The sequence below is a fragment of the Mytilus edulis genome, chromosome 1 (genome assembly GCF_963676685.1).
Source record: "Mytilus edulis chromosome 1, xbMytEdul2.2, whole genome shotgun sequence".
Taxonomy (NCBI): Eukaryota; Metazoa; Mollusca; class Bivalvia; order Mytilida; family Mytilidae; genus Mytilus; species Mytilus edulis.
This window is the reverse complement of record NC_092344.1, coordinates 83,494,946-83,510,106: the sequence shown is the minus strand read 5'-3', so window position 1 is coordinate 83,510,106 and position 15,161 is coordinate 83,494,946. Positions and strand designations below refer to the sequence as shown.

At 31.1% G+C, this 15,161-nt stretch overlaps 1 protein-coding gene across 1 annotated transcript in view; it reads right to left on the bottom strand.

Annotated features, from left to right (window-relative positions):
• The window catches only part of LOC139492640 (F-box/LRR-repeat protein 5-like), a 51,800-nt gene that overhangs the window by 16,835 nt on the left and 19,804 nt on the right, over positions 1-15,161 (bottom strand). Inside the window, exons 5-9 of the mRNA XM_071280796.1 lie at positions 10,979-11,127; positions 10,345-10,458; positions 9,516-9,598; positions 8,299-8,976; positions 4,912-5,143 (exon numbers count right to left, since the gene is read on the bottom strand). Of these exons, the coding sequence (XP_071136897.1) occupies positions 4,912-5,143; positions 8,299-8,976; positions 9,516-9,598; positions 10,345-10,458; positions 10,979-11,127 (1,256 nt within the window). The remainder of the gene's footprint in view (positions 1-4,911; positions 5,144-8,298; positions 8,977-9,515; positions 9,599-10,344; positions 10,459-10,978; positions 11,128-15,161) is intronic.

Genomic DNA, 15,161 nt, shown 5'->3' with positions numbered 1-15,161 from the left:
TTCAATGCATCAGTGAAACCAATGCCCATGTGATAACATCATATTGATAGGACTTTCAGCATTTGTCTGGAGTATAGAGAAGGACTGTCAGAATGAATACATTGGAATACAGGAAGGTGGGATTTTACATTGTTTAATATTTGCTTTGTGAACCAAATTCACAGTTTTCTCCCAGTTTTTTTAGCAATTAACAATGCAGTATGAGGAAAATAACTCTATATTTTCTATGTTATAAAATGTATTTAGCATGAACAGAACAGGATTAATATGCTCTGTAACCTTGCACTTCAAACTTATTCTAAACCTTGTACAAATGAAATATTCGGTTATTCCATATATGAAAAACCTATAGATGAATAAACAAAACCAATGTATCAGTATCATATATCTCCATTTACTATCTATCCCAAATAATGATATCAAATTTCTGTAAGAAATCTACTTCATTACAAGTTAATTGGTATATTGTGTGACATTCGATATGGTACACACAAATATGCAATAATTAGCTATCAAAGACCACCATCTATCAGCTCTCAATAACAGATAATTATCCATATCTATATGTGTTCTCAGTGAAATGTTATGAGTGAAAGAAAGAAAACAAAGCCTGAATTGACTACTAAAAGCCTTTTATATGAAGACAAACATGATAAAAGGGAAGTAATTCAATATTCTAATGTTGGTTGGATCAAAGTAATATTTATTGATCTGAATGTGAAGTCCGATAATTTAATACAGTATATACAAGCATGGTGGTAAAATAAACATTTGTTACATGTATTCTAATTCAAATTAAGATCTAGCATTACTTGTAATTTATATTACATATAGCAATTCTATATCAATAAAAAATCTTGGTATATGTAAATGATCCAACAACAAAACATGTTGAGAGAGTCAACGAACAGTCTACAACAAAAACAAAAAGTGTGCTCAAATTTCAACTCATGGAAAAATTCAAAACATTGGCAAACGAGAAGTAGGTATTTAACCAACCCTAAAAGTGCTTGCACTTTACAACTCATTACACTAGCAATCTACTGACCAAAAAGTCATTCTTTTACAGGTAATTAGTTCTACGAAAAGTGTGACAAAAAAGTTTCTTGGGCAAACAGACAGATGAATTCTGTAATTGCAATATAGCCCCAACTTCTAGTTTTGGGATATAAATGTATAAAACATTATCAATTTTTCAGAAACCAATTTAATAATTATTTTTTCCCATTACATTTAAAGGGAAACTTCGCAAAAAAATCAAAAATTGATATTATGTTCATTCTGTATAAAAATGCTCAAATTCATAGATATTAAAGTTTTATTCCGCTAGATAAGCGATCACCATCGATTTTAAATTTAGAGTATCAATTCTCTGCGATCCGCCATTTTGTCTTCTTTCCCGATTAATAAAAACGATATGTCTATAAACCACAAAGAAACAAAACTACAGTAACCGATGTAGTCGTAATTGCGTGTCGATATCTTGTCAATCGTACGGTTGTTTTATCCGACGAACTAACTTGATACGAAAAATATTCTTACTTTTTTTAAATTACCATGGTCTGTTGTTTTTAAACTGTTGATATTGGAATTAGGTGAAAAGTCAAAGTTGAAATCATAAATAAGTGTTCCGTGAAAATTGTTTTCGAAAATCTAATTTGTTCATAATTCTTTAAAGTAATAAACAAATATATTTTGATCTTCCCTCATCTGATCACCAGCATGGCTAAAGGTATTACTTCCAAAGGTATTGTGAGGGGTGTGAGGTGACACGTCCAGGTATTCAAGCGATTTCCTGTCGGGCTTGCAAGTTCATGCATCGTTTCACTTCTGCAGGTATTGATCAGTGTACACGGCTGATAACTTATAACTTATAACTTTCCATTTTGAACTATCAGATGAATAATATACAACTCTGTCTTATACTTGTCATTACTAAACTCATACGCTTGTTTATAAATAACATTTCTGGTGTAAAGAATATAATTCATAAACATATAAATAATACCCAAAAAATAAGATTTGATGAAATTAAAATCTATTTAAATATTTTTTCCAAGGGTGAATTTGGGAAAATGTAATATATAGTCATTGTCAATAATGAAGGACAGATTGGAACAGACCAGAAATATTGATTTAAAAAAATGTACGCACTTGCCGACGATTCGTTTATACGACTGGATAGAAAGTTACGGAACTATAGCGCAATTTAAAATATATACATGTATACATTGAACATAAGAAAAAAACATATATTTTGAATAAATAGGGGTAAAAGTGTTGTAAATAGACTAGTCCACGTATGCCAACAGTATGTAATCATCGAATGTCGATAGACTATTGTATACCAGAAGAAGAAGAGAACCAATTTGATTTAAATACAGGTCGATGTATAACTTTTGCTTTGGTTCATTGAAGCTGTGGACCTAGTAAAATCACAGATTTTTATTTCAATAAGATTGTTCTCGAACAAAGGAAGTAATTCGTCATCACAATTGTTATATATGCCACTGGACGAACACTAATTATCCCCAGGGAATGTGAATATTTTGCTGGGAAACTTTTGAGTATCAAAGTTTCAAATTAATTTCGGGATTTATTTTCTTTCTTGGTATTCAATAACAGAAAAAAGAATAAATTACTTGTTCGCTAAATAGGGGTATTCTTGAGAGATAAAAGACTTTTAGTTATATTTAAAAAATAGGGAAATATGACATTAAATTGGTTCTGTCTTTTTTTTAAACATCGTTAAAAAGATGTGTGTCTAAGGTGAACGCCACAAGAACCCTGTAATACTAGTACGAGAGTATAGCAGATGTACAATGGTATATCAAATTGGGTAATATTGCATTTAGTTTTTATAAAAGATTAAAACTACTATTTTTTGCTTTATATTTGAATCTTTACGCCAATTGCCGCTAAGAAAGTAATCAAAAATTGTTTCCTTTTATTTTTATACACTTTCGGAATTACGAATCTGAATTTTATTTTCAATTAATTTACACAATTTAATAATTGTATCTTTATTCTCATCGTGTATTAAATCTTAGTGTATGAACATCGTGACAGCATACTCTTTCTAATCCTTTCTGTTTATCCTTTCCAAATAACAAATTTATACCTGTGTACGCTTGAACTCACACCTGCGGCTAAATAGCTACAAGGTAAACGAATTGACCTCAAGCCGAGAAATATACAGTGACCTTTACAAAATAATATACACACTCTGCTCACACATTAGTTGCATTGAAATGATTATCAAAACAATAACGGTAAATAGAACTGAAATATTTTCAGTTCAATATCAGTAAAAATGTTCAATAAATATTTTATGAAAAAAATCTCAACAATAATTAATTAAATTTATTCAAAAACATTTACTAGAGATAATTTTATAGGAGTTTAATTCAATCAATACAAAACGGTATATGCATATTCATTTTCGTTCATTCTTATATTGTGGTTAATAACTTCGACCATTCGTCAGCTGTGCGCTTTTAATTACGTATATTGTTGACAAGCTATAAGAGTAAAACAGATTTTATTTTTCCCCAGAATTCAATAAATCGGGCTAATACGTCACGACCCACTCGAGAATTCAACCAAAAAAGTTACAAATACTTGATTTTCTCCGTTATTAGAAGGAATATAAATTTAAAACTTTGCAAATGTGTTTTTTATGTTAAGATGAACATAATTAGATGATAAGTAAAAAATCGCGGAATTTCCCTTTAAAGAAAAAATACTACAGCCATGAAGACATTTCTTGTCTCGGTAAACTAATCACAAACTTTAACAATTGTTGACCCACCAATGGGCAACATGAGAACGCCTAAATCACACTTTTAAGACTATCTTTGAAGGTGAGAAAGAAAATGCAAACTCTCTTAAATAACCTAAATCTAGAATCTTAATATATCTTCAATCTCAATATCTTAAAAGGTTCAGAAATTTTCACATGATTTGGGTAATTTTTCTAAGTGTGAGATTAGATTTAATGGTCATGATCTACTGCGAGGTTCGAAAACAAACTCCTTTCAATGATTTTGGAATATTGTAAAGATTAATCAATAGATATAGGAAAATGTGGTCTGAGTGCCAATGAGACAACTCTCCATCGAAGTCACAATTATAAAATTAAACCATTATAGGTCAAGGTACGGTCTTCAACACGAACCCTAGGCTCACACCGAACAGCTAGCTATAAAGGGCCCAAACAATTACTAGTGTAAAACCATTCAAGCGGGAAAATTAAGCAGTATACTAGTTGCCTTTATTCATATAAAAAAGAAAGAGAAACGAGAAACACTAATGAACCACATAAACAGACGACACCCACTGAACAGTAGATTCCTGACTTAGGACAGGTGCAAACAATTGCAGCAGGATAAAACATTTTAATGTCCCTTTCTAAAACAATAGTATAACATCACAACAAAGAAAGACACACCATAAAATATCAATTGGAATGACTTAACTCAATCAACACAATGAACAAATAAATTTAATCTGTAAATTGTGTTTTTTTTAGAGTTACTTTATCATTGTGCATTCATTGATGTAATCCCTTAATCCAACTAAATGTTAGGCAAACATACAGTGCAGCGTAAAAAAACTTTTGCTTTGAGTCTGAGTCTGTCTGACTATCAAGTTCTAATATTTCATAATCAGAACGAATGAACCCAGTCATCAATATAACCTACATCACTTCCATGGTACATAGTATTCCAACATCTTCATAGTGATGCTTACATATTAATAAATATACTTTACATCTAGAATTACAATAAACTTATTGCTTTCTTACTTATAAAATTTGAAAATCTTACCACAAATTCTAAAATGGTCATAACTTTAACAGTGAGTTTAAAAGAAAATACAAAATTTAAACATCTACACATTTAAACCTACCTAGCATCCCGTACGACAACACGCTCTCGTCGGACATTCCAAGTTCTGACACCCACTTGCTGAATCAGAATATGGATCTGCTGTTACATTGTCACAATAGTATAAGAACTGATGGTCAAGTGAGGTGCACACACTGACCAGGTCAGTCAGAGCTAGAGAAGTCACTTTATCACAACCAGATAGATCAAGGAATTGCAATGCTGGAAATGTCTGCTGGTCTATCACTAATGCTCTAAAAATAGGAAATTAATACAATTGTCATAGATATTTATCAGAAAATGTTTTGATTTTCATTCTTGATAGCCTGTACCTTTGCCACAGGGTTGGCAAAGTATTACCCGCCCGGGTTTTACTGGGCGGGAAAACCCGGGTTCCCGGCTGGGCAATACTCCCAGAAACAGGTAATACTGGGCAATACTGGGCAATATGAATTTTTAAGCTTATTTCAACACAAAATAATAAAGACTTGTTGTAGTTTTATAGTATTATAGCTAAATATATACATTTTATTACAGATAACCATTGAGAGTCATTTCTAGCAGATTAAAATTTCAAGTTCATTCGTTCCTTCTCCACTTAAATTCTATCTAGGCAAAATGCAAGATTTGCCCAATTCCTTGTTAATTTTGAATCTTTGTTTCAATAATCTAAACATTTTAATGCAGTGTTTATGAGGAATGTAAATTAAATTGCTATATATGCAATTATGATTGCTAAACAAACACCCTAGAGGGTCTTTGTCATTAACTCTTATAGAAATGAAAAGGCTGATTATTGTTATATAAACATATCTGTGTTGTAATCTGAATAATTACTTATTAATGAGTTTGTACATTTGTACTTTCTTACATGTAATTGTTAAATACTTTATACTAGCTATATTTAGTTGAAGAAAAAAATCTCAGAGTTTATAGAATAATTCTTTCTCAAATGTATACATTTGTACATGCATGTATCATAAGACTCAAACAAGTAAACTTATTCATAATTAAAAATAGGTTTATATATATCTTAAATGTATGGTACTTGTGTTTGATTACTGAATCCTTTTTAAAATTCAGTCCAGTATCTTATATTACCCAGTATTGCCCAGTATTACCCAGTAAAACCCGGGTTTTCCCAGTATTTCCCACTGGGCTGGGCAATACTCATAAAACCCGGGTTTTTGCCAACCCTGCTTTGCCACTTTCAAATTTGGGTTTATTTTAAAAATGTGGTAATTCATGTAATTATTTCATTAGCAAATGTTTAACTAAAAAAACATGGCAACAGATCTATGTTTAATATAATTGTTAAATTTAAAATAAACTGTCAACACAGAGATTTGTCTAGCCTGCATATATTTTTGATAGTAAAACACAATTATTGAAACTAGAATAGCAATACACGTACTTTGTAATGTAAAATATGCAAAATATTCAAAGTCAATGAAATATGACTATGGGTACAGGGTCAAATAACTTCTGTTCACAAACTTTACAAAGTTAACTATACTAAAGTTTTAAATTCAATAGACTTTGACTGAGAGGGCAGAGCCACATGATCTCCATGGAAATGAAATGCGTCAATACTGGTACTTTTAAAACTGTATACCAATTATCATTAACTTTAATATCATAAGTGGTTGGTTCCCCATAACCTGACCTAATCACACACTTCTGATACTGCTGATGCCAGAAACAGTATACCTTAGTCTCACTTTTTAAGCCAAGACAAAAATGAGCCTTTTGTTAATCAAAGGAAAAATCATGCCAAAACTTAATAATAATTATGACACTTTTTTTTCTACATTAAAGTTTTGTACGAAATATATTAGAAATTACATATTGCCATGAATTAAAGTGGGGTTGCTGGGGAAATTTTTTTATTTGCATACCTTAACTTTGTCTAGAATTAAGGTAAAACATGCAATGGAACAAATGAACTAAAACTTTAATGATATGAAATTCTAAATTCAGCTATTTTCAGCATACTAAAGAGCAAGTTACTAAAGTAAATACCTGCTAACTTCCCTTTTTCAAAACTTTATTAATGATCAAAGGGATATTTGGTAAATATATTGTCAGATGGAATATCCTATGTAGCTAAATATAGATTCTACCACTGCATCAAGTGTAATACAATATTTATCCACTTGAGACAGTTAAATTTTCAAATTTAAAACGCGAGGCTTGCACGAGCGTTTTAAATATTTAAAATTTAACTGTCGAGAGTGGATAAATATCGTATTACACGAGATTTGGTGGTGGCATCTGTTTCTTTAATGATTTTCTAACATTATACAGGCAAACTTATTCCTTCTTTTCGAATGATCTGCAAAAAGATGTGTTCTTTCTATGTGACTTCATCAGGCATGGTCGCCTTTTTTCATGCCGTCACAATAGGAAATTCAGAGGAAAGCAAGAAAATTCGACGCCATAATTGGATTTTAACCAATGAAGTTCTGAGATCAAACGAACCACATGTTGATTAAATTTTTTTTATACAATGGGTGCAGAAAAGGATAAATTGACGAAGAATTAGAGAAAAGTAGTCATCAATATCATGCTACATGTATATTATATATAGATGATATAAAAATTATATTATTTTTTCATTACCTATCATTAACTGTTACTTATCATGCAAATTAGTGACAAAGCTAATGAAATATCTAAAACCTGTTAGTTGTCATGGATACAAGTTAATTGCCATACAAAACAAGACCCCCACTCCTAAATCGAATTATCTGAAAACAGGAAAGACAAGTCTGATAGATCTGAAAAGTTCTCATACATTATAGTCATCACTGTTAAGCAGCTGACCAAGTCATTACAAATCAGTGAAGTATTGTTTCTCTAATTTTTTTGCTATTTTCACATTTCCTGACCGGTGTGTGAAAACTATTTCTCCTCACTAATGAAAAATCTGTTCTCGTCAAATGATTAGTCGAAATTTGATTATGACGTCTAAATGTTTTGTTTTCTTCTGAATTTTCCTATTGTGACGTCATGAAAAAAGGCGACCATGCCTGATGACGTCGCATATAAAGAACACAAGTTTCTGAAAATCTTTGAAAAAGAAGGATAAAAATCATTAGAGAAACAGATTCCTACACTATAACTCGTGTATTACGATATTTCTCCACTCTCGACAGTTAAATTAGTTATTTAAAGAGCTTGGCATCTGTCTTGAGTGGAGAAATATTGTAATACACTTGTTGCAGTGTAGGAATCTATATTTATTTGCTTTGAGTTTAATTTTCGGTGTGAATGGGTAATGCGTCATGAATAATTACACTGTATTCATTAAATTTCCTTCTTTTCTGCACCACACTTTTTAAACAAAATTCAAATTCCTGCAGTTTACATAGATCATCTAAAAAGCATACCAGTCTCCTAAACCTACCTTATCCCTTTATCTGTAATATGAGAACATCCAGATAAACTGAGATATTCAAGTCCACATTCTAAATTATCACAGATGATTTCAGATTCATGTCCATGTTTTACAGCACAGATTTTAGTCAATTCATCTATGTCAGTCAGACATTTGAAGTTCATGTTTTTAGAATGCTGATCAAAATGTTTTACTGATGCAGATTCGAAACAACAATTCTTAGGACAACATAAACTAGTCCTCTGTCCAAACAAAGAAATATTCCCAGTGTTAAAAGTCAATCTAGGAGATTCCTCTGTTACATAGCCAACCTTTAATGTTGGAGTTGCTGCCACTGTTAGGTCAACAGATCTGCCTTTCTGGTTTGTCAAACTTTCAGATGTCCTCGGAGAATGATCTTCTATGTCATTTGTGAAAGATATATTGCAGTCTTCATGAACTGTTTGTTCTTTGATAGTCTGTCTACAAGTCACATGACAGTGTGAATCTTTTGGAGATTTATCTCCCTTTTCATTCAATTCTATTTCATTTTTTTCTTCATGATTATTATCATCACTGTCTTCCTGTCTGATTTCAGGTTTTGAACGTAATGCTTGGGACAATCTTTCTAAAGTCACATCAGTAATATTCTTACAGCCAGCTAAATCAACTCTTTTTAGATTACCTCCACACCCATTTCGACCAAGGCTGAAAAACAAAAACCATAGTCCACAAATTTATGACTGGAATCTGCATCAGCTATTTATTTCATAAAAATGATCAATAATTCTTTTTTGCATAGTTCATGTATTTATTTATTATAACTTAGTTAAACTAGGGTCGGTTGGGTAACTGGAACAACATATATATATATTTTTGGGGTCTTAATTGGATACCAATATAATGTTTTTGGTCTGAAGCAGGCAGTCTTTCTTTATTCCAATATGTGCATGCTTGACTGTGTAGCTACATATATTATTTTTAAGTCTTTGGTTTGACCTAGTGGGTAACATAACTATTAAATTACCACTTCATTGGCATATATTCATATATTTACACAAAACCACCAAGTTTGTTTGTCCTTTTTCAAGAATCAAGATAACGAATAAATCCTAAACCAGCATCATGATAAAAGGGTTTCAAGTGCTTTTGTACAAAGTTATCTTTGTAGATTTTTCACATGTTTTCATTCAGTACAACATATTATAATTCATCCGAATAGTGCTAGAATTTAATGTTTCACTAACCTTTTAAATCCAAGATCTGACACCCTAGTATGAGTTAAATCTAGGTTCTCTACTAGTGGGCATAATGACAGCATCTTATACAACTGGAAACAAAATAATGTTAAAATTAGATGATTGACTCATAATACAATGCAGAATATGAGAGAGGTTTCAACAATTAGTTCAATTTAATTAATTTTAATCAAAGAGACATTTTTCTTTAAGTAGATACACTTTGTGTGATTCACTGATTATTCAACCATTGCTGTTTCAGAAGCATCGACAACATTTCAAAATATCCTTATCTTCAATGTAAATATGTAAATTACCAAATGTGTAAATTTCAAACTGCAAAATAGAATTATCTCCCTTATACTTTACATTAATATATACTGCAGCTGTGCTATTTGAGCTGTTCAATGGCATTGACCGTATTTTCATATGTGTTATACAGTCACTGACTGTATATCACCTTGTTTATGACATTGACAATGCATTTCCATAGAGTTTTATTCATGACGTCAATAAAACACAGGGTCGCAAAAATTTTCACGTCTTCCGCTCAAAATTAAGAAATAATGGTTTTTACCGAAAATACTTCATTTAGAACAGAGTATAAGAATTGCAGTATATTAAGAATAACCATACATTGTCTCTAAATATCAATGTTATTTGCACTCTTTTTATTTAAGTTACTCTTAGATTAAATATCAATGTTATTTGTACTCAGCTCGAAACAGGTAGAAATGCTCAGCCTGGCTTTCTACATGTCTCTAAGCCTTGTACAAATAACATTGATATTTTGAGACAATTTATGGTTATTCTATATATATTTCTTCATTATACGTACCAAACCATTAACAAGGCCTTGACTGAACGCCAGATTTATTGTCTTTACACCGTACCCTACTTTAGGTAACAGATACTTCATCATACTCGTCAACATGCTGGTTTCCATCTTTATCTAAAAGAGATAAAAGTGTATGTCCATCATGCATTTGGCTGTCAGACAATTAAATGGTGTAACATTGGCTTTTAATGAAAAGTTTTATCACAATTTAAATAATGAATTAAAATGTAAAGATGAATATAAACTGTTGAGAAACAATAAATGTACATCAATTTCTTTTACATTATGTAAATGTTTTCAACTACCAGTAATATTTTCTCATTCTGGCAAGAGTTTTATAATGCAAGAAAACATAGTAAAACCTACTTATCATTAAAGATCAATGTTGTTTCATGTATGACTTTTCACTAACTAGCAATTAAAATCTATTGGTTTGCATAAGTAACATGGCTCGTGTACATGTGAAAAATAAAATTGCAGTGAACAGGTTCGAATGAGTTCCAAATTCTTTAGGATTTTATCATTTACAAATTTACAAACGTCATTTCTTGATAAATGCAAGCACACATCATTTTAATTCCCTAATGTTTTACAATTAAGCAAAGGTACAAATGAAATGCAATATATACAATACCTTTTTTATTCTCTTAGTATCATCATCTTCTTCAGATTCATCAATATCTGCATCTTCATCATAATATATGGCTACACATTCATCTTTGTTCTCTAACAAACTTTGCTCTTCTACTTCAATATCTACCATGGGAGTAAAACTCCAAACTCCTAAAAATTATAGTATCTTATTTATACATACTGGGTAAGTTTATTTGATATTGGCTGTAATTCAACATCCAAAATATAGAAAACTTTATACTTAATTTCAGATGCTTAAAGATGCTTTAGAAGTGAAAAGTAGCAGATTTTTGTTATTGTAAAAACCATAATGGTAACACAAACAGGAATTTTTAAATATTAATTTTTAACCATATAAGTGACAGCAATTAAATCACTTCTGATCGATGATTGAAGGTTGAATTAAAGAATCTAAGACCTAATATATATAACTTTAAGTTAAATAAGCATGAAATGTAAGTCATATTGACCTATATTTCATCAAATGTCACATAATTCCAACATATTATTAGTCACCTAGTATAAAGAACTGGACTTTTCATGAAACTTAAGGAATAAGCACAAAGATGCAGAATTCCTTACAGTATTAAATTATAAAAAAACATTTCGTATTGGAATTGTATTTTAGAACCTGTTATAACTAAAGAACCTTAATGAGCACACTCACATACCCCACATCCACACATTGTCATTTGAGAAATTAAATAAGTGTAAGAAAAAAAAATTGTATAAGAAAAAATATTGTTTATACAAAATTCTCAGAAATGATCCTGAATATGTTTAATTGTCATTTGTTCCATGTTTGCAATGTGTTCTGATTCTTTGTAAATATTTTTTAGGGTAAATTTATTTCTGTTTGATGTGATGCTGTTCTAATCTTATTTTAATTGTCTTTTGTTTATACTGTATCTTTTCTGTGGTAATCTGTTATGTAATAGGGAAATGTGTGTTAACACCTGAGCAAACATCCAACCTCATATCTTCTTGCAAATTCTTTGACCTGACAATTAAACCATCCTGATCTAACTTTCGGCCCTATATTTTAATTTTGCTAATAAATGTGTCAGTGAACAAAATCCTCAAAGTCACACATAATGAGTTCATATTAATTTCATAGTAATTTAAATAATTTAATTACCCCTGATTTCTTTCAGAACACACTGTTTGAACTCATGATATGTAAAATTAAGGATTTAGTGCTCACATTATTATCAACCTAATTTTTCCTGCTATCACCTATCTTGTAAATAAACTCCTGGGAAATACTGTGTAGCAATGCCATTGGTATCCATGTTTGAATTAAACATAAATCATAATTTAATTGCAACTTTTATTTTATATATATACATCACAATTATAATTTGGCCCTTGGGGAAACTACTCAGCTAAAAAATTTAATTTTTTGCTCCATGCCTAAACCAAGAGCCTAGCTATGTGCATACTGAAAAGTAGCAAAGTATAGACCCCTGGCTTGACATCACACCAATCCAATTGGAACGATGGTTCAAAATAAATGCATGAGGCTATCAGGAAGCCTATGAGGCTATCATTCCTAGAGGCTATCATGCCTATGAGGCTATGAGGAAGCCTATAATGAGACAATGAGGAAGCCTGTAAGGAGGCTATGAGGAAGCCTAGTAGTGTTGATGTTGAATTGGTGTTGGAATGAATTTGTATGAAATTTGACAGTTTATCCCCAGAAATTCTTGGGGGATGAGTGAAATTTTTGAAACAACCAGTGATAAAATTTCATAAATGAAATCAATAAACATAATGCTGAGATTGCTTCCCCTGTCATGGCAATATTGAAGGTGAAAGGAGGGGTCGGTGGGAGGCAAGTTTTTAGCTAAAACACTATTAGCACTATTAGCCAAGATTATTCTATAACTGCTTAATCTGCATTTAGATAAATGAATACTCAAGGCAGCATACATAGGTTTTTAATACACAACTTCTTAATGGGATACCCCTAAGTGGGAGGAGTTAAAACTGCACCCAGATTAATGTATCAAGAAACAAAGGACAAAGGAAGCCAAATGCCACAAGTGGTCACTAATTAACAAGACATGTATATTTGTATTGGAACTGATGAAATTAGACCTCCTGCTAAGAACATGTGATAAACTTCATATCTAACTGATTGACATATGATAATAAATCTGTTTCATCTCAACAGCAAAGAAAATACACATCCTGGGAAAATCCTAAAATAATGACTGCTGAGTAATTAAAATCAAATTATGTATAAACATAACTTATATAACATATAAGTACCTATTTATACAAAATTCTCAGAAATGATCCTGAATATGTTTAATTGTCATTTGTTCCATGTTTGCAATGTGTTCTGATTCTTTGTAAATATTTTTTAGGGTAAATTTATTTCTGTTTGATGTGATGCTGTTCTAATCTTATTTTAATTGTCTTTTGTTTATACTGTATCTTTTCTGTGGTAATCTGTTATGTAATAGGGAAATGTGTGTTAACACCTGAGCAAACATCCAACCTCATATCTTCTTGCAAATTCTTTGACCTGACAATTAAACCATCCTGATCTAACTTTCGGCCCTATATTTTAATTTTGCTAATAAATGTGTCAGTGAACAAAATCCTCAAAGTCACACATAATGAGTTCATATTAATTTCATAGTAATTTAAATAATTTAATTACCCCTGATTTCTTTCAGAACACACTGTTTGAACTCATGATATGTAAAATTAAGGATTTAGTGCTCACATTATTATCAACCTAATTTTTCCTGCTATCACCTATCTTGTAAATAAACTCCTGGGAAATACTGTGTAGCAATGCCATTGGTATCCATGTTTGAATTAAACATAAATCATAATTTAATTGCAACTTTTATTTTATATATATACATCACAATTATAATTTGGCCCTTGGGGAAACTACTCAGCTAAAAAATTTAATTTTTTGCTCCATGCCTAAACCAAGAGCCTAGCTATGTGCATACTGAAAAGTAGCAAAGTATAGACCCCTGGCTTGACATCACACCAATCCAATTGGAACGATGGTTCAAAATAAATGCATGAGGCTATCAGGAAGCCTATGAGGCTATCATTCCTAGAGGCTATCATGCCTATGAGGCTATGAGGAAGCCTATAATGAGACAATGAGGAAGCCTGTAAGGAGGCTATGAGGAAGCCTAGTAGTGTTGATGTTGAATTGGTGTTGGAATGAATTTGTATGAAATTTGACAGTTTATCCCCAGAAATTCTTGGGGGATGAGTGAAATTTTTGAAACAACCAGTGATAAAATTTCATAAATGGCCATAACACAGATGGTAACAGCTGAGTGTCCCCAAGGATTTGTGAGGTTAGGGAGGGGTTACCTTCAATAAAGCCATGAAATAAAAAAAAATAAAAAAATAATAAAATAATAAATGTTATCACATAATAATACACAATATCAAAATCAATTGTCAAACAAAAACAATATCATCTAGAATCTCTGTAAAAAACATGCGTATGGAATATTTGAAAATGAGCATGCCCTTAAATTCTACCTAACCTACTTTGAGCTGTTTTAATAGATGCTGGTGTTACCCTAATGTATCTGATGTAACTATCTGAAGTCCAGCGCCCTAATGTTTTTATCAAGTGATCTTCTATTTTTGCCTTACCAGCACTTGTAGCTGCCCCAATTCTAAAACTATGACCATTATAATGACTTGAGTTGAAACCACATATATCCAGTACTTTTTTGATACAAGTGATGAAATATTGTCTCTCCAAAGGTTTCTTATCAATGGTTATGAAAAGTGGATCAGTTTGATTAGTAGGAGAAAATTCTTTCCTTATTTGTATATATTCTAACAAAATTGTGTAAGGGCAGATAAGCTGACCTAATTTATGTAGCTGTATATTTATGCCTTTTCTGAAAGGATCTGTTTTTGATTGTTTTAATTTCAAAACTACTAAGTCTGAGTGAAATACAACATCTTCAATACATAAATTAATATGTGGATCAAACTGTGAGGCCTTTGACACTGTAAACTCGCCACATCTCAAAAATCCATAAAATGCGACAATGCATGCAGTTCTTAACATTAAATCAGTAAACTTGGAACAAAAACCTTTTCTCAAACAATTTACAATTTTTTCCAAAATTTCGAAAGTTATTGGTAATCTTATGTGATTTTTTGTTTTTTGCAGTCTTTTT